Here is a 20,962-nt window from a genome sequence, read left to right as displayed (position 1 = left end):
CCCATGCTGTGGAGAAGTAATTAAACAAAAACCTCATCAGGCGGGACTGCTGCTTTAATTACGTTTTTTTAATTAGATTTTTATTCGTGATTCATGTTCTTTTCTAACGAACAGCAAAAACAGAGAAGCACCCCAGAGAGCCTGAAACAGAGGGCGTTATATCATTTAGCTACAAGACTTGTGCAGACTGCTAGAAACTCATGTTTGGACTCTGACAGTTTGCGACTTTTCCTGACACGTCTAAAGAAGAAATATGAGGCAGATTGTCTGGCAGCTGATCACTTACCTATGGAAACAGAGGAATGACAACAGCAATGGTTGTTTAAAACAGAATGTAAAGTACAAGTGATTTTGAACTTGAGATTTAAGAACACTTTCTGTCTTTTTTCACAATTCAGAACCAAGTAAATGTATAAGCTGACACAACGGTCAAATTACTAAAGCAAAGCTTCTAGATGTGTGCATAAAATTGTGATTACAATGTGTTTTTATAGGAAATGTACATATTTGCATTTGCAATACATAACAAAACCTGTTAGGAATATAAAACTTGATTTATGCACAGTTTTCAATAAAAAACAAATACTGTAATGAGCAAAAAGTAAAGTTTTTTTTCTAATTGAAATGGGAAGCGAAAATATACAGTGTAACAAGACGAAGCGCTGATTGTAGCGTGAAACGCGTTGAGGGGGAGATTGTGGTGTAGCTGTGTGTTTGTGAGGTTCCAATAAAGTTTTTGTTCTAACCCGGAAGTGCCCTGGAGTTTGTGACAGGCTGTAGCACCGGATCCTTTCCTTCCCATGCTGTTTCTTCAGAAGGCTGCACGCCCAGAAATCGGAGATCAGAGGAGAGCAGGACCAGGTCTGTGAGCCTACATAGGTAAGGTTTTTCCTTCCCGGCTTTGACCTATATCTGGTCTGTGCATACTCTCCAGCTCCACTCTATGTGACACTCACTGACACCCCAGGGTGCTATAACTAACTGCAGATTTTTTCATTGCTAACAATAACTGCTCATTAATTTGCTACTTCTAGGGCACTATCAAATCATATGAAATTGCTAAATTCAGATGTGTCCTGGCCGTATCCTGCATCCTAATTGTCTTGAGCATTGTAATTGCTTGGCCTCACACTCCATTGGGGTAGATATCAAAGCTCTGTTAAATCTCTCCGATTAACGTGATGTTACCTGAACAAGTAATGTCCGTTAGCTTACCTGATTTTAATGGTTATTTACAGAGCCAAATATATGCAAAAACAATGGCTGTTAGAGCCTTGCACCTTTTGCAATCGGGCTTGGATTGTGTTTTTCTTTTTTTTTAATGATTGGACTTTGGCCCTTTATTGAATTTTTATCCAGATGACTTCATCCATGAAGATGAGGACGGCCTTCATCCCGGAAGTAAAACATTTATTCATTTAGGCTCAATATTAATTGCCAGTGTGGCTATCTAGACCCACATTGAGGGCCTAGGTACCCACAGTGACAATCAATGGATTAAAATTATTGATTTTTTATTGTGTGATTGTGGTTTTTTTATGCCTTTATTTTAAATATATGTTGTAATGCTTTTCAATGGGCAAAGGCCCTATAAGCCCTATTAACCCCTTGTATGCCATAGCGGTTGTACCACTTTGCCATGCAATGGGTAGTAGGGTAGTTTGTATTAATTGGTTACCTTAGTGACAATGAGGGCATGTATTACTATGATTTCCAAGGGGTTAATACATAGATCTTGGCAAAATGTTTTGGCGTAGCCCACGGTATTCACTTTTGCAATATAGGAAGTCAAAGTGGGCCACTTCAGAACACTGGACAAGGCCAAATACGTTTCTGATACCTGGCGTTAGCCGTTAGGTGCTTCCAGCATCTAATCCCTAGTATAGCCACGACTTTAAAAAAACAAAAAAGCACGAATTCCCACGTTAACTGTAACAGACGGCTGTGAATATGCATTCGTGGTTCACACCTCTATTGCCTATCATTAGCACTAACGTCCGTTAAAGTTAATGGCAGCCGGTCTAACCTTTAAGATGATACTTAATGTCTCGTTAAGTCATTAACGCACTTCTGAGGATGTACCCCATTGTGTTTCTCCTTGGGCTGTGTCTTTTCATGTCTTTGCTACTCTCGTTAAAGGGATGCCATGCACCAGCTGCAGGTAAGTTTCACTGACAACTTATTTTTACCACAGAAATCAGTTTGCAACTAACAAATAACACCAATTAATGACACTAATAAAACAGCTTTTGGTTGATCAAAGTAAACGGTTTATTTGTTCTGCAGAATCTCTCTTGGTTTTGATTTGCACTTTTTTATTGCTCCTTTGGTGAGCCAGCTGGCCATAACTTCAGTTACATATCCAAGTTTAAATAATGCTGTAAGATAACAGGAATTGGCAGAGAAAAGATACCATTTGGAAGCATGTGTTTCTTAAACAGTTGGCTCCTTATCGATATTCTGCAGAGATGTAAGAGTTCACAGGGTTCTTTGTCTCTTGTTGGTGGAATAAAATCTTGCCAGTTGGATATGATAGGAGGTCTTCCAAAAGAAACCTGTTTCTTAAAATAAAGGAATTTACCGTATTATATTTTTGGACAATAAATTACTAAAACTCATTCTCTCCTGGAGAGTGCCACAAAGCCGGTGTAGGCACGTCAAGCAATAAAAGGCAAACAAGGTGTAATCCCACATAGCTGGACAGAAACAATCATTGGTAAACAATTTAACAATCAAAATGGCCTCCTTACCCTCATATAAGCAAGTGAAACGCAATGATTTCACTTCTTTTGTTTCTCTGGAAATTAACTACAAATTGTAACTCATCAGAACCTCAGAATGGGGGAGTGTTTGTCATTCTAGTGTTTTCTCCACCTTTATCAGACCCTTTCTGTAGGTCCAATAAATGGTAGGGAGAGGGGGTTTGCCTGTGCAAACTCTTGTTAAATATCTCATTGATATCACACTAAATGGAGCAGCCATAGGAAATCACACTCCTGCTATGTCTTAGCTGACCATGTATACAAACTTTTAAAATGATTTACAAATACCTAGAGATGTCATATTTTGGGTAAATAAGACGACATCAGTTGCCCACATTTAACCCCTTAACATGTCTTTGTCGTTGGTACAGTTTCGTCCCCCCCAACCCATTGCACTCAGCTGGAAGTCAGATTGACATTCAAGTCATTTATTGCAGAAAATATCCGCTGACAAAGGGGTAAGCCCCAAACGTACGCTTTTTACTATTTTCTGCAATAAAATAACTTGAATGTCAATCTGACTGCAGTTGTGGCAGAGTTCATCTTAATCTGGATTAGCACTGTCTTGACCAATACACAGTCTACCATTTGTGTTTGTATCTTTCCTCTGAACTGAATAAAAAACTGGTGTGAGTTGTTTCTTGTTTCATTCCACCTTTATGATTTATATGGTGGTATCTAGGAACCTGTAATCCAGGGTAAGGTATCTCAGAAATGGAATATGATAGACCAGCAGTTGAAAATTACTATTCTGCAATGTAGAGTGTTTCAAAGTCTTATTTACCTCTATGTCTGAGACTGGAATGAAGGAAAGGACGCTGACACATAGTTGTAGGCATGTTTTAGCATCTTCATGGATATCTTTTAATTCATGATCAGTCATTACCCTCATTCTTGAAGGGTAGAACAGAATTCTGGATATAATGTTAAATGGGCTTTTCTCTCTTTCCAGGATGCCATACTGCAGTAATAGTTTCAAAATAGTTGACTGCCTAGTCTGGGCAACATAAACTAAAGGTGTAATTCCAGTTGGGCTTGGGCAATATACTGGTGCAAAAGTTCTGAAAAATAAAATAAAACATGTTTTAACAAAGCTACGTTCATTATTTTAAACTTGCTGTATTTCCATATTAACCTTTTTTTTTTTTTTTTAGTTTAGTTGAATACGGGGGTTATATATCAGTCTCCCAGCTATAAAAGTGGGGCATAAAAATAGTATCAGATTTACCAAAGAAAAAACGCTTTAAATGGGATTTTTTCCTAATGTCTAATGCCATTTCCCCCCCACTTCTGCAGCCTAGCGACTTTGATACCCAATCTCCTTTATGTCACTCTTAACCCTTTAAAGTGCCAGAGGGACGTGATCACTTCCTCATTTATCCCGTTCTGAATGTGATCTCCTCTACAAAAACAAGCAGGAAGATAATGGCATAGCTATTACGCCATGGTACCCCTGGAGTGCCGGAGTCCACAGTGTAGCTACGTCTAGGGCACCCAAAGGCTTAAAGCAGTGTTTTTCAATCTTTTTTAGTTAGGGAACCCCAGAATTCCATTGTGAAATTCTGGGGAACCCCCCTCATCGCCCCCGTCTCACTCTCCCCCTTACGCTGCCTCTCCCCCTTAGGCCGCAATTATAGTGGAGCGCCACCGGAACAAATTAGTTACTGTAGACCAATGAAGGCGCACACAGTGCGTGCGATCAAGCGCTACGGAGCGACAGAGGACATAGAGGAGACAATTGAAATTGTTATTGCAGCGCAACGGCCGTGTCATGTGAGCGGTTTAGCCAATGAGGGCGAACTGCTTACGTGATGTCACAGCCACGCCTCCCTATCGCCTCCAGTCTAGTGTATGTTTCATGTGCGCGCCACGCGTGTGTGACGTCGCGCGGGCACTATAATCGTGGCCTTGCGCACACACGCACACTCTCCCCCTCTCACACACACTCCCCCCTTCTCACTTACACACACATCGCGTGCGCTTACCCGATCCTCTCCCTCCTGTTGACGCGACTTCCAGAGCAGAGAGGACGGATAGCAGTGACCGGTCGGCTGCCGCTGCTGAGCTCAGGAGCCGCCGGGTCACTACTATCTGCTATGTGGGGTGCCGCCGGGCATGGGACAGCTAGGAGAATTGTCCCAGCTCTGCCCTTGGCGGCCACGGAACCCCTGAGGGGTGCTCATGGAATCCCGCTTGAAAATCACTGGCTTAAAGAGTATGACAAGTTAATAGATTTTTTAAATAGTATCTTTTATTTTTATCACGTGCGATTTCAATTTTTTTCCAGTCATTTAGGAGGAATCTTTGTTCTAATATAATCAGATTCAATTAAGTTATACATCATTTTTATTATAATCTGCAAAATATATTTTTTATAACGTGCACATTTATAACATTATTTGAACCTTGTTGGGTTTATATTATTTTCTCTTCTGGATTTAAACAATATTCACCCACCACAATTGTTTTTTCGAGTGTTTTTTTTTTTTTTTAAAAGCTTTTACCAGTTTTAAATTATAACCATTTGGGCGTCACCCAAAGCGTTCAAACTTGAATGTTGTTCAGTTGGAAATCATGATTATATGTAATTATATATTGTAAAAATCATAATGCCATCACACATGGAAATTTAAAGTTAAAAAAAACTTTTCTACTTATTGTTCAAGCGTCTCAAAGAAATGTTAAAAATGACTTTTTACATGCAATTTAAAAGAACTGCACATTACTATACCTGCAAATCAGCGCCAAACAGCAGCTTTTGTCTTGCAGATATTTTTTTGTCTTCTTCAAGAGAAGCTCAACAAGGGCAGGATCACCTTTTCGGGCAAAGACCCAGTAAAGAATAGTGTTTGCGCATATTTCTATAAACTCGTGACTGAAATGCTTATCAAGACGATGTTCTGATCTTTTCACAAAATGAATATAATGCGTGATCAGAATGTCAAACCCATCTATATCAATAGAGTGCAGTATATTGGACAGGATTCTATAAATCCTTGGCTCGTAACATTGATAACCCCACTGACCTAGGAAATACAGAGAAGGTCTCCTAACAATCCTTTCAATTAAATCAATAAAAATGTTTTTTCTCGTGAAACAGCAAATATCACAATTTAGTCTATAAAACTGAGACATTGCTGCACAGATGTTGATTTCAAAATTAAAGTAAGCTTATTTTATGGTATAGTCTATGAGGTCATAATGCAATTGTATCCCTTAAAGCTGCAGACCAAGCAATATCCTACATTTTTTTTTTAATAAATCAGTTCTGTACTATGAGAAAATACTTTTAGCATTTTTCTAAGCAACTCTGAATTACATTTCGTATGTATTATAATGTAACAAGCCCTTTTTCTTTCTATATCAACCATTTACAAAGTCACTCACTGCAGAATACTCCTCTGCAGTCATTTAGTGAACCCCCAAGCCTCATCTTCGCCGATCGATCACAGGAGAACGGATCGATCGACAACTTAGCTAATTACTTATCATTGTGTGGGTTCTATTGATTCACATATTAAAGAGAAGAAAGAAAATGTAAACAACAGCTTGGACTGCTGCTTTAAATGACATATAAGCCAAAAGGCAAAGATGAAAGGCTTCGTTCATATTGATTTAAATTTAAAAACACAGCCGGTTGGCTTTTTCATTTCAGACATTCATCAGTTTTGTTTTCCTCAAGAAACCTCATCTCGTGGAGCAGAATTCATTGTAGGTTTGTGATCAATCTTCAATTATCTCTGAATGTGTGTACAACTCATATTTTCTCCAATGCATTCATTAAATACTATATAATTGTTGTTTTTTTAACCACTGTAAGCTTTATCTTTAATTTATCATTCTAGCAATCTGAGTATGGGTATAGTGATGAAAAAGTAGTCTCTCCTCCCCACACCAGTCAATTCCAGATTAGAAATTGTATTTTTATTGTGGTAGCAGGTGTAGAAAATTCCCTCATTAAAGTAGGTGGAAAACAGCTCTACAAAAGACATACCCTTTCAGCCAAATTGACTGACTGCTTACACTGATCTATGAGCTGACAATTTATAAAGTGCTGTCTGTGTCTACTGTATGCTTCTCTTTGGTCACATATATTTAACTAAATACAAACGTCTTTCCTTGCCTACCTTCCACTTGTACTGCATTTAGTTGTCATCAAATTATACGCAGTAGTCAAAGTGTGAGCACGCCGCAACATTTGACCTGCAATATTATTATGCAGTAGCTTGCTACACATTTTGCATAACTGCAACCAGTGAGCGGTCAGTGTATACTTACATCTAAAAGGAAGTACATCCATGCTCTACCATATGATCATATCCAGGATGGGTCATAATCAAATCACTATATCCTATTTGTAGAGAAAGTGACTTGAATACATATTACTTTTTGGTATAGGGAGCTTGTAGATAAGAGTTTGAACAAGTCACAGCTGGTGGGTAAGAGTGGAACGTATACATTGTAAAAGTTACTTGACAGAGAGTTGTGAGTGGAATAAATAATGATCCTATGGGGCCAATGTGGAGAACTGCGAGAATGGCCATTCTCCATACTTTAAACTCTCCATGTTTTTTGGCGGATTCCCCTCGCAGTATGCAGGAAAGTGCGCATATCTGGGAGAGGAATCCGGCAGAGAGATGGCGAGCCCTATAGTGTCATTGCTGTGCATGCCAATAAATATATGAAACTGAAGGGGTTACTGGTGTATTATTTAGTTATTTATATATATATGTGTATGTGTATATATGTGTGTATATGTATATATATATATATATATATATATATATATAAAAACATTACCATTCTCTCGTCCGGTAAAGAAAGACTGCACTCGGTTCAGTAATTACTGATTACTGAACCGAGTGCAGTCTTTCTTTACCGGACGAGAGAATGGTAATGTTGTTTTTCTATTATTTGAGACTAGCACCTGTCTATATGAACCAGTACATTGAGTGCAAGCTGTGATGTTATTTTTATATATATATATATATATATATGACATCCTCCTGATTTGGACCTCTGGCGAACAGGACCTCCTACAGTTCTATGACAACTTCAATACTTTCCACCCGACCATCAACCTCAAACTCACCCATTCCCCGGATGAAGTACATTTCCTAGACACCACCATTACTATAAAGAACAACCAACTACAGACCTCTGTATACCGCAAACCTACAGACAGAGCCAGCTATTTGAGGGACAACAGCTTCCACCCGACACACACCAAACATGCAACCATCTACAGTCAAGCCATACGATACAACCGGATATGCTCCGACACAGCAGACAGAGACCAGCGGATTAAAGCCTTGCGATCAGACTTTATAAACCGTGGATATAACCACAGAATTGTAGACCAGCAAATTCACAAAGCCACCAGAATACCAAGAAGTGATCTCCTTGAATACAAACAGAAGGAGACAAGCGACAGGGTTCCTTTGGTGGTCACATATAACCCACACCTAGGAGCCCTACGCAAGATCGCCAGGAAACTACAACCCATCCTCCAGGAAGATACAAGACTGCAACAGGTCTTCCCTGAAGCACCCTTATTATCATACAGACAACCCCATAATCTCAAGAATATTATGGTGAGGAGTAAAGTATTCAGCAGTACAACTGAATGCGGGACAAAACCATGCCAGGACCCAAGATGCAAAACCTGCGCAATGCTCTACACAGCGGACACAATACAAATACCACACAGGAATCGGGAATACAAAATCAGAGGAAGGTTCACCTGTTCTTCCAGCAATGTCGTGTACCTCATCATGTGCATGAAATGCCCAGGGGGCTGCTACTACATAGGTGAGACAGGGCAGGGGCTTAACAAGAGAATGAACCTGCATCGCCACAGCATCACATGCGGTACAAGAGACAGTCCTGTTGGCGAACATTTCTCTGACTCTGGCCATAAGATGAACGATCTGAGGGTTGCCATACTCAAAGGTAATCTTAAAACCCCGAAAGAGAGACGGTTGCATGAATACAAATTTATGCAACTGTTCGGGACACTTAGCAGTGGCCTAAACAGAGATCGAAATTTTATGAGTCATTACTGACAGTAGTGAACTCTCGTCCCATGAGCGCTAAAGGCCATGTCTGTACATACTGTGCTATATGTATGCACACACAGCTGTCTCTCACACATACTAATACTCCTTGTTTTTCCATCCCTATACACCAATAGGGACCACTAAGTATCCACACACACTTTTAGTTGTGCTACTAACTCTCACATTTCCACACCCACCCACACCATTTATATCCAGTCCCACTCCACACACACCTTGTGTAAAGCACTGTATATACTGTGGGCTCTCCATTCATTTTTATTCACACTGATACACATACACACTCTTTCTTCACTTGCTTTCAGTAACCATTTAACACCTCTAGCCATAAAACACATCCACACCGGGGGAAGGCACAGCACAGATAACATTCCAAGAGACACTGTTTTTAAGTTTACCTTTTGCTTCATTCATTGTAACATCGCCGGAAGAAGAGATCAGTGTATCTCGAAAGCTCGCACAAATAAAAGCATTTCGTTAGCCACAGAACGGTATCATCTATTTTTTTTTTTTTTTTTTTGATTATTGAAGCTCGGCTAACACGGTACTGATACCTCTATATATATATATATATATATATATATATATATATATATATTGTGGTTAGCAGGGATGGGAGCAGTGTGTAAGAGCCCCCTGCATCAATCTGAGCCAGGAAAAGGGGCAGATTTTTTTTCTATGTCCCTTTTCGCCGCTCAGCACCACTTTCTTGTTGGCGCAGCGATTTTGAGAAAATCTCTCAATTTTATAGCTGCGATCAGCGCCGAGATGCTGATCGGGGCTACTAGAATACAGCGGGGTTTAAAATTGGCGAGATATTGCATCTCACCACCCGCGCGGCAAGATTTTTTTCACGCCAAAAAAAACGCCGGATTTTCCTCATCTCGCCAGTTTTTCGCCATTTACTGAATTGATGTAGTCATATTTGGCAAAAAACTGGCGAGATAGGGCATCTCGCCGCTTTCTGCATTGGCCCCTATATGTCCATGTGCTGGGAACAGATCTAGTAATATGCAACATTGCTCTTTATATTACCTAAAATATATTACATATAGTATGCTTATATAAATCAGTAAACTATTAAATATAATATTACTATAATTGATCCATTTAATTTCCCAGTTGCAAGAGTGGACAGCCTCTGGTCTTCAACTTGTTCAGCCAGGGCATTAATCGTCAGGTAATGAATGACCTTTAATTTGGGGACTAAAAACAGCTGTTGACCTTCTACATGTTGAAGAGAAACCCTAATTTAAGTTAATGAAATGAAAGAAATATTATTCATAAACATGATTATATTTATTTATAAAATGTTTTACCTGGGAGTAATGTATTGAGAGTTACCGCTCATTTTCACGTTTGTCCTGAGCACAGACTTATAATGACAATACATTGTTATACATTATATTTACGGACATTTCATGCACATTTAGGGACAATATATGTTATGGGCGTATTTAATAGTTACAGACAAGATTAAGATGTGAGAGAGCTGAAGTCTTGAAAGAATTTAACTGGAGGAGAATTAGAGAGTCTCTGGTAGGTTATTCCAGTCGTGAGGTGCACGGTGACCGGATCCCTTTTTGAACCTTGGGACTGTGTACAGTCTTTTGGAGTCAGATCTCAGATTATAAGTGGTAGGGGTGAGGAGCTCGTTCAGATAGGTGGGTTGTGTGCCCAGAAAATATTTGAAGGCAAGACAGATGTACTTTTCGCTTAGACTCAAGTGATAGCCAATCTAGTTCTTGGAGCATTTCGCAGTGCTGTGTTGTAGTTATATTGTAGGGCAAAGCTGCATATTGAGTTCTAGACGATGGCTAAGGTTAGTTTGGGGCGCTGTACCATATACTATGTCTCCATACTTATAATTGGCATTAGCACCTGCTGTGCGATGCGCTTTCTGACCAGCAGGCTTAGGGAGGATTTGTTCCTATAAAGTACACCTAGTTTGGCATAGGTTTTGGATGTCAGAGTATCAGTATGTAACCCAAATGTTACATTGGAGTCAAAACACATGCCCAGATATTTATAACTAGTGACATGGTCTAGAATGGTGTTAGAGTTGGTTCTGATCTGAATCTCCATCATTGAAAGTTTTAGAAATGTAACCTTTGTCCCAGATACCCTTGTTACAGTTTTGTCAGTGCTTAGAAAGAGTTTGTTTTGGGAAATCCTGTATTCAAGTCTTTTAAAATCAGATTGAAGTATGTGTCCAAGGTCAGAGAGGTTAGGGCTGTGTGCATATAAGATTGTGTCCTCTGCATACATGTGCATTGTAGTGGCCTTACAAGCTGTAGGGAGATTATTAATGAGGAATGAAGAGTAGGGGCCCCAGAACACAGCCTTGCTGGACCCCACAGGTGATATCCAAGAGTTAGAGTTCGACTCTGCCTGAGATAGACACATACTGAGAACGACCGGATAAATATGAGTTAAGCCAGGTTTAAGCGTGTTCCCATGTATGCATTGCAAAACAAAGAATATATGTAATACTATTAACTATTTTAGAATGATAATACAAACAACTGGTTCTGCATAGGGCATTCTTACATGGTGGGTTTCAAACACATACACCACATTTTGTTAACAATACAGTTTGTTTGTTACAGTATACTAAACACTTCTGTGAATGTCTCCCTCTTGTATAGGTGTAATAATAGGTGAGTGCTGAGTTGCACATGTATGTAACCATAACAAGCAAATACATTTCCAGTAACAAGGACTAGAACAGGGGTGGCCAACTCCAGTCATCAAGGGCCACCAATAGGTAGGGTTGCCAGGTGGCTTCTCCAAAAATACTGGACACAATGGTGAAGGTTCGATGAGCTTGAAACACACACATCTCCTTGGCCCAACACCCAGGCTCCTCACACCTCCTTCCGATGGGCTGCATTACCCAGCAACCGCCAATCAGGATGGAGGAAGCCACCCAGCCCCCTAGCAACAGCCCTGCTCTCTCCCTGCTCTGGGAAATCCTGAGGCACCCCAAGCCGGTCAGGTCACTATGGCCAGAGAGGTAATACCGGTATGCACATACATGTCCTGTATTACCTCTCATTTTATACTGGACAGATTATCCAAATACAGAACAGTCCGGTGAATACTGGACACTTGGCAACCCTACCAATAGGTCAAGTTTTAAGAATATCCCAGCTTCAGCACAGGTGGCTCAATCAGTGGCTCAGTCAATGACTGAGCCACCTGTGCTGAAGTAGGGATATCCTTAAAACCTGACCTGTTGGTGGCCCTTTAGGACTGGAGTTGGCCACCTCTGGACTATATATTTAGCACAAACGCGAGTTGGTGACAATTTCAAATGTACAAACTGAACCACTGTTCAAATTTGGCTTGGACTATACATGAAAATGTATATGTATGATATCATAGTGGCAAACAGTAATAAGTGAAACGGAAGAAAAGAATATATGAAAAAGCGACAAGCAAAACTATATGTTCATTGTCCATTGGAAGATTTAAAATACAAAAATATTTTTTTAGATGTACTGTCCCGTTTACGATTACGCAAAAATAGTTAAATAATAAAAAGGAGTGATGTTCCTAGAATTTCATGACGAGCAATAACCTTGTCAACAGAGCTTCAAACTATGATATCTAAAAATATATATTAAACTGTAGAATACATTTTTTAGTACTAATTAACTTGTACTTGACCTGTTAAAACACCATTAAATCGATACCACCTTTTTTTAACAAGCCAACTACCATAAGGGTTTCAATCCCACTTTGCTGGCCAGAAAACCTGTTCCAATGAATTTAACAGTCTGGTTGGCTTCCCTAAACATATCTTACCAGGCTAATAGCAAATGTTTGGCTGCTTTTATATTTTGGAGAACCTCTGAATGGGACAGTGTTTGTTAATTTAGGGGCTTCTTTTACACACAAAAATCAGTAGCCAAGTGAAATTAAACCCCTCCCAAGTTTTAGCTCACCATGTGCATAAATTATCTTTAAAATACTATTTAATAAAACATTGAAAAAAAACTTATTTAAAAATACTTGTAGATGTCACATTTTGGTAAAAAAAACAAAAACATCCTTCATCCAATTGTAACCCCTTAAATATGTTACAGGCAATAGTTCACTTTGGTCTTAGGAAGCATTGCTAGTTCCAAGGGTAAGATGGTAAAATAATTTCAAATAAAGCAGCAACTGACAAGTGCATATTTATATGTGAGTAAATGATTGTAAGCTCTTCGGAGCAGGGACTCCTCTTCCTAAATGTTACTTTTATGTTTGAAGCACTTCTACCCTTTGTCTTATTTATATAATGTATTATTTATATGATTGTCACGTATTACTGCTGTGAAGCGCTATGCACATTAATGGCGCTATATAAATAAAGACATACATACATACATACATACATTTTATTAGCCAGCAGTAAATATAAAATTTTAGTTAAAAATATATACATTTTCACCAAATGTCTACATTTGGTCTTTATCAGACTGTTCCTTTAAGGATGCTATAAAAGTGGTGATTTTATCCTGCAGCAGTTTCTGCCTTTCTTTTTCATATAAAGTTCTATCAAAAGAAGTGTGGCTGTCTGAGACCATTTTTTGTAACATCCTTTTTCTCGCTGTCTTTGATAGGTTCACTTGGATTTTAACTTTTCCAAAGTCAGTCATGGACACGTCTTTTGCTCTTGAAGATTTCTTAATAAAATCCACACTTCGATCTTGTGACCTATAGAAAAATACTGGGGCTGATTTAGCTCTTGGCTTTGAAACAGACACATTCATTGTGGCAAAAGAAATTCTCCGGTTACACTTCTCTGTATTGCACACAGACACTTGCACTGAGACATCACCAATGCTTTTTAATTCAAAAGGGCTGTCTATAATTGTTTCTTTCAATACGGATGTTGCCTGACAACATATGTATCTTTCTTGCGTCTTGTCAAAATATATGTGCTGCTGATGGAGATGTTGCTGTCCTTTGTCTTGATGAGCAGATTTATTGGTTGGTGGCCTTGGAAGCTGGAGCACGCCATGCTGTTTATTCTTCTCCTGAACGTGCTGCTGTGCTGATCCTTTTCCTGTACTAATGACATTTCCATGCATGGTTTCACAAACGGAAGCAGTGCACTTCCCTTTACATCCCACACCTGTACCCCTGCACTTTCCTTTACATCCCACATTTGTACCCCTGCACTTTCCTTTACATCCCACATCTGCACCCCTGCACTTTCCTTTACATCCCACATCTGCACCCCTGCACTTTCCTTTACATCCCACATCTGCACCCCTGCACTTTCCTTTACATCCCACATCTGCACCCCGAGATTCTTTGAAACTTGAAATTAATTCAGTTGCAGATGGGTGCCAGGCAGAGGAAAGTCGCTGCTTTGCTTGAGATCCCTTTACATTCCTTTCTCCTGTTTGCATTAGTTTGTGTTCACCAGGCAACCGCTGAGCCCCCTGAGCATCCCTGGCTTCCAGCTTATTTTCCAGGCTCCCATAACCCTTGTCACATTCTTCCTCTTTCGCCCAAACATTTCCGTTACTGTCCAGTAAAAAGGCAATGGGAGAAGATGGGCTTTCTATGTCCAGCACATTGTCCAGTTCCTTTCTGCTCTGACCGTTTATCACAGCACATGGCAATGTACTTTTATCAGCAGTGTCAGCCAGCCAGCTAGTGCTTCTGCCACTTATTGCGGCTCTCTGTATAGCAGTAATCTTCGGGTCTCTTTGATACTGTATTTTGTTTCTAAAATTGCCATTGAAGTCTTGTTTATAAAACGCCGAATTCTTGTTTTCTAGCATTTTATTGCACACTTGCATTTCAGCTTTTAATTCAGATCCCTCTACGCTTTGCACTTTCTTGTGCTCCACGTGCTTATGTGACTGAGGCATCTGAGATATATTGGATTGAGAAACGGTGTCAGTTGTCCCACGTGCTTCTTTGCAGTATCCAGAAGTTGATTTAATACCTATTAGAGTATTTTGGACATCTCTGATTCTTTTATTAATTGTATATAACGTTTGAAGGCGGTCTTTTGCAATGTCTTCTTTGTGAAGGTCACACTTCAATTTCTCAGAGCTATTTTGCATTTGAGCTTTTAAAAGGTTTCCTCCAATTGAGCCCAAATACATGATCAATGCATTGAATGCAGTATATTGCAATCCGCTAGGCTGCTTTCAGTTGTACTTAGCAGTATGATTTTATTTGACCGGCTTTCATTGTCCCATTCATGACTGCGTGCTCTTGATATTTAAACATATGACACCAACTCCAGTGATCCACGTGCGTAATGTCCAGAAGAATATCCCCAGTCATGCTGGAAGTCATGCGGTAAGAAAGAGAAATCCAGAAGAATTGTCTTTGTGTTTGCCTCATTGGCTTTTGTTGTAGCCACCAGCAGAAAGCTACTTCCCATGACTTGCTGCTCACACCCCATTTGTGTCATTACATCTGAAAAACACTGCAGGCAAGTGGGTATTGCTCCTATAATCCATCCAATCAAAAGTATGGGGGCTGGGCTTCCACAGGGGCTCAGCTGTCTTGCAATGAGTATGTCTAAGAACTTCTTTGTTATTTGACCTCTCCACCGTTATTGAGACAAAACAATAGTTGCACCAAAAATGATACCTGTCATTAACTTAGCTTTGGTAACCTCACACAAGCTTTTTTGTTTTGTTTCTGCTTGAATGTAAAAGATACGTTCAGTTTGCTCCTGGTAAAGATGTAAAAGCATGAAACACAGGCTGCATTTCCCAATTTATCAAGCTCTTCAGTATTTAAAAGGGCCGTGTCAGTATTTTCTTGCACAATAAACCTTAGGTTTCTTACAGTAGCATGTTTTATTTCTTTTCATCAGATTGATATTATTATTTCTAGGGAAACGCTCTATTACCTAGTAGGACAAAGAATCATAACGCGGAATAAAACATGGGGAAAAGTGCATTTGAAATGCCATCAATTTGTGGATTTTGACATCAAATTGTCTTGAGTTTTGTCAATCTTCAGTTAAAAACAGTAATGTCTGTCATGTGTATGAAATAAAGCATAAATAAACTGTACATTATAATATATGCACTCGTTGTATAATACGACTGTTCTAAAGTCCTGGCGGCTCACTGTCAAATATGAATACCTATTATTCCAGCAACTATGCTCAAATATCGATGAGGAAAGATGCAGCCTCGTTGTGGACAGCGGACAAAAATTGATGTCGAGTAGGAGAGTAGATCGCATATAGCGAGCATGGCACGTCTGTACAAAGCAATACTTACTGGCGTTAACAAGAGAGCGACTGTGCATCCCACTCTCGGTGCCATTTTCCTGTCCCCTCCCAGTTTCCTCCTTGCATGTTTCCCCTGGCACCTGGTGGGTATATTTAGCACTCGAGTATCTCTGCTTTTTTACCTTGAAAAAGATCCATATGGGGACCAAAACATTGATGAATTGCTTGTAATTATGTAAATAAAATTGAATTTGAAATTCTTGACAAGTCCACTGGAGTGACGGATTTCTATTTTTAAATTGTACACTATATAACCAGGTGTGTGGGCTGACGTGCACCCGTGGCAGGATCAAATGTTCTACTCGGAATTGTGAGTGCTCCTTTTGTATATGTGAACTGAATATGTGCAAACAAAAACCTGATGCACAGTGAATAATTATCCGTGCCACCTAGATGTCAAAGTAAATCTACAGGTTGTTATTGTGCAATTTGTGAAGTAGAGAAAAAGTGCGCTTCAAAAATAAGATACATTTATACACTAAGGCGTGCATATACAAAAGTGTTACAAATAATATCATATCAATTATGTGATAGTATGTGAAAGTGCATAAACAAAAAACAATATCAAATTTAACTAAAGAAAATGCAAGAATTGTTCACTGATAAATGAAAAGCAGATCTACAACAGACTCCTGATAGCTATAGTCTTCTAGGAAAAGTTCAAATGCATCTGCAATAGTTTTATTACATTTTTAGGTAGATTTAGGTTAAGTCCCGTGGACTTTGTTTGATTCATTTTAAATCCCGAGACAGAACTGAAGTATTCAAGCAGTTGGACCAGGTTTGGAACTGAGATCAGTGGCTGGGATAGGGAGAGGAGCACATCATCCACGCAATAGTGAGATTTTATACTCAGTGTGTCCTGATATGATGGCCGAGATGTTCATTCTAATTAGTGCGGCTAGGGGTTCGATGAACAGGGCAAACAGGAGGGAGGAGAGCGGGCAACCCTCCGGGTGCTATTTGAAGGTGGCAAAGAATGGACCACGGTTGGTAGACGTGTGTTGTTTATAAGAGAATTCAGCTGTTCCTAGAAAAGTTGCCCAGTCTGACTGGTGTGTGTTGGTAAAACACAAAAATACTGTTCCAAGGTTTGGTTCAGATGCTCAGTTTGTCCGTTAGAGTCCAGGGGTGCGCAAACTGGGGGGAGGGGGGTGAGATTTTCTGAGGGGGGCGCGGCGGTTACAGAGGCCCCACACACTTCCCCAAGGCATTTAAATGAAATGCTGGGGAGCACACGCGGGGCCTCTGTAACTTCCCTTACCTGGTCTCCGGTGGCTTCCAGCGACGCGTCGTCATGGTAACGTGGCATCATTTGATGCCGCAGGGTCATGTGACAATGCGACGTTGTGATGTCAGAAGACGCCGGACACAAGGTAAGGGGGGCGTGAGCAGGGGGAGGAGCAGGCAGGGGGGCACAGACTAAAAAGTTTGTGCATCCCTGCGTTAGACTGTGGGTGATATATAGCCACACATCAGTGCTTTTTGAGTATGCAATAATCAACACATCTCAGACCAACAACGAGAAATTACTTGGGAACATGAATCTGTAATTATCCTACAATGGAGGCCATGTACACAAAAAAAAGAGGGGGAGGAGAGGGGGGAGATAGGGAGGAGGGGGAGGAGAGGGGGGGGGGATAGAGGGGAACTTGTCTTTCAGTTTAAATCTATACCCTGTATATACAATAAAAATGCGCCTTGTGAAAGTATCCTAATTTCCAACTCAAATAAGAATAAAAGTAGGCATTATAACTATACGCAAAAACAAAAGATACGTATAGAAGTTTATAGTCCAAAATACTGCTGTGCTTGTGGTATGTTACATCATTAGGCCTTTAATTGCCATGCAAAACATTTAAAACTATCTACACCATTAACTATGGATTGGATTTCTGGGATACCTTGTGCTGGACTAACTCATAAATATAATTACTGCCATATATAACTGAGCTTGTGAGAATATACCTAAAACAAAATACCTACTCTCTGTAGTATTGAAAGGACATGCACCACAACAACATATGTGTCAAACGTATTAAATGATTATTCTAAGAGTTATATATGCGTGTCAAGTCATATTGTGAATGCACAACTACATAAAACAGTGTAAGAGAGAAGATGGGTGACATCGCTGTGCTAAAAGGTGAATAATCAGTCAATCAGAATGTGTTGAGAAACTTCACATAAAAAAGTTATGGTGGGTAAAAAAGTGACAAAAATTGCAAAACCAGCATAGCCAGCCTCACACTGAGACCCAAAAGGTGGAAAAAGCTTTCTGTGAGTAGGGTTACTGGCTCTGCACTTCTTTATTCCAGGCTGTGCTGAAAAGCTGTGTAATGTGGCAGGCATACGCCTATAGTGGTCCATATTAAAATGGATTTGCAGCAAAAGGTGACACTGTGCTCATTTGCATATCATTTCCCAGAATCCCTAGCTGCAGTGGAAGCATTGTATGCTAACAGATAATGGTGAAAACAGGTTTGCAGACCTATCGGAGACACGTGAATGTGCTAACAGTAATATGTTTATTTGCTCCACCGCTTACAAATCTATTTTTCTTTGGACATGTCAGTGACACCTTGTGGCCAGCTAAAGCTTTGCAGAATATCCCATTTTTGTCACTGAACAGTATGAGAATATATAATTTACTACTTGTTAGAATTAGTTAGACAAAGGCCAATATTTCTATTGTCTTTAAAATGTTGTTTATATTTTTCATTCATATGTTTCTTGTTTGATTGCAATTTGTTTGCGACACACAGGCAAATGTGTCTCAGCCTTGAGAAAGGGCGGGGTGGACCGAAACGTTGGATGAACAAACACAAACCACTTGGCCACTAATTTGAAATGCTACTCTATGCGCTTCATTTCTGTTGGATTTCACCATTGAGTTTCAGCACCCGCAAGTATCTTTAATTTTTAGTGAACGTATACTGTTATATATTTTATGCAGGCATATGCACTATAATAATAGCATATCCTTGTATAGTACTGCAAGTTTTACATAGCGCTTTACAGAGACATTTTGCTGGCACAGGTCTCTGCCCTGTGGAGCTTACAATCTATGTTTTTGGTGCCTGAGGCACAGTGAGATAATGTGATTTGCCCAAGGTCACATGGAGCCGACACCAGGAATTGAACTAGGTTTCCCTGCTTCAAACTCAGTGCTAGTCAGTGTCTTTACTCACTGAGCCACTACTCACAATTATGAAAACAAATTGATAAACCTAGATTGACCACCTCTATAATATTGGTTTTAGTAGCTTATTTACTGTAAGCTTTGGAAACAAGTTTTTGCTGTGATCCATAAACATTACCAGGTTGTTTTTTTCCAGAGCTTCTTCAGGCGGAGCTTCTATGGACTTATTAAAACACTAATCAAGTTCAGCAAATAGTATCCAGAATCTTGTATGGTGAATAAGGGGCTCAGGATATGGGTCACTGTGTAATAATATCACTAGCAAAATCATTTGAGCTATTATCACACACACAATACAGAGAGCAGGCAGACAAAAAAAACAGGACACCAGACACCAATCGTCGCCTCCCTCTGCGCCTCCCTCTGCACACAGCTCTCTCCTTCCATGCTGCTTCCTCTTTGTGTGGTTGGCTCCTCCTCCCAGCGACACCTCCTGATTGGCTGTACTACCCAGCAGCAGCTAATAGGGAATGTAGGAAACTGCCCAGCCCCCTAGCAGCCCTTACACCTTCTCCCAGCCCTGAAAAAAGGAAACCCTGCGGCAGCCTTCTGATACTCCCAGGGTACCCCAGGGGAAGGCGGAAAGCCTGGAGGGAAAACACTGCTGTAGAGTATTAAAGCAGCAGTCCAAGCTAATGTTTTTCTCTCTTTAATTTGTGCATCAATACAATCCACACAATAAGTAATTGGCTAAGTTGGCGATCGATCCTTTCTCCTGTGATCGATCATCGAAGATTCGGCTCGGGGGGTTCACTAAATGGCTGTCAGTGCAGCAGAAGAGAACCAAAGATGCAAAGTTCTGTGGGGAAGATCATGTGACCAGGCAGTTACTAGATACAATTGGTGCACTGCTAGAGAGAGGACAGGACTCAAAAAGGGGTGTGCCAGAGCCTGTTTCAGAAGAGGTAGGGGATGTAACTTTGTAAATGGCTGCTATAGAAACAAAACATGATTGTTACATTATAATACATTAAAAATGTCATTCAGAATTGTTTTTTTTTTTTTAAGGCTACAAACATTTTCTCATAGTACATGCAATATTTGGTTGAGTTTGCATATTAAAAAAAGGTTAAAACCAGATGGTTTCATTCTTGGTTCACAAATCACTGAATGAGTTAAAAAAGATATATACTTTTAGGTTGAAAATAATAATTACATGTAATTTTCGGCCAGTGGTGGTAACAGAGTAATACAATGACATATCCATTATCAGCTAAGAACGGTGCATGGGGAGTGGGGACAAAAAGTAGAGGTCGGATCAGGGCAACAGATCTTTTGCATACAGCGCAGCAAATAAAAGTATTACATTGTGAGCACATTCACATGTCTTAGACAAGACTGCAACCTGCTTTTCCCCATTATCTCCTAGCTTTTTAAGTCGCGCCACCCTGCCTGCTCACTGTCTTCTCTCTGTGATGGTGCAACATCACGTTGTCATGGCAACGCAATGGTGCATTGCCATAGCACATGATGGTGTCATTTGTGTCAGGAGAAGCCGGAAAGCAGGTAAGAGGCAATTACAGAGGCCCCACACTCTCCCCCGGCAATCAATTTAAATGTAGTGGGGAAGAGCGGGGGGGCCCTGTAAGTGCGGCGTCCCCCAGTTTGCGCACCCCTACCCTAGCATACAGTGCTTCTACTGCAGCAAGGGATT

General features: G+C 40.1%; 2 protein-coding genes across 5 annotated transcripts in view; one reads left to right on the top strand and one right to left on the bottom strand.

Moving 5' to 3' along the window:
- The window catches only part of MSH4 (mutS homolog 4), a 60,334-nt gene extending 44,075 nt beyond the window's left edge, over positions 1–16,259 (top strand). The window contains exons 20-22 of one of the 4 annotated variants that reach the window (XM_075615770.1): positions 6,418–6,473; positions 9,962–10,019; positions 15,969–16,259. In XM_075615770.1, coding sequence (XP_075471885.1) covers positions 6,418–6,473; positions 9,962–10,019; positions 15,969–16,061 — 207 coding nt within the window. In that variant the 3' untranslated portion in view covers positions 16,062–16,259. Of the gene's footprint in view, positions 1–114; positions 726–6,417; positions 6,478–9,961; positions 10,020–15,968 lie in introns of those variants that run through there. The other 3 variants (XM_075615773.1, XM_075615774.1, XM_075615771.1) reach the window with 3 other exon arrangements.
- The window catches only part of ASB17 (ankyrin repeat and SOCS box containing 17), a 41,154-nt gene continuing 22,471 nt past the window's right edge, over positions 2,280–20,962 (bottom strand). The window contains exons 2-3 of the mRNA XM_075615779.1: positions 3,547–3,823; positions 2,280–2,561 (exon numbers count right to left, since the gene is read on the bottom strand). Of these exons, the coding sequence (XP_075471894.1) occupies positions 2,355–2,561; positions 3,547–3,823 (484 nt within the window). The 3' untranslated portion in view covers positions 2,280–2,354. The remainder of the gene's footprint in view (positions 2,562–3,546; positions 3,824–20,962) is intronic.

This window comes from Ascaphus truei, chromosome 10 (assembly GCF_040206685.1).
Source record: "Ascaphus truei isolate aAscTru1 chromosome 10, aAscTru1.hap1, whole genome shotgun sequence".
NCBI classification, from domain to species: Eukaryota; Metazoa; Chordata; class Amphibia; order Anura; family Ascaphidae; genus Ascaphus; species Ascaphus truei.
This window is presented reverse-complemented; position numbering and strand designations above follow the sequence as displayed.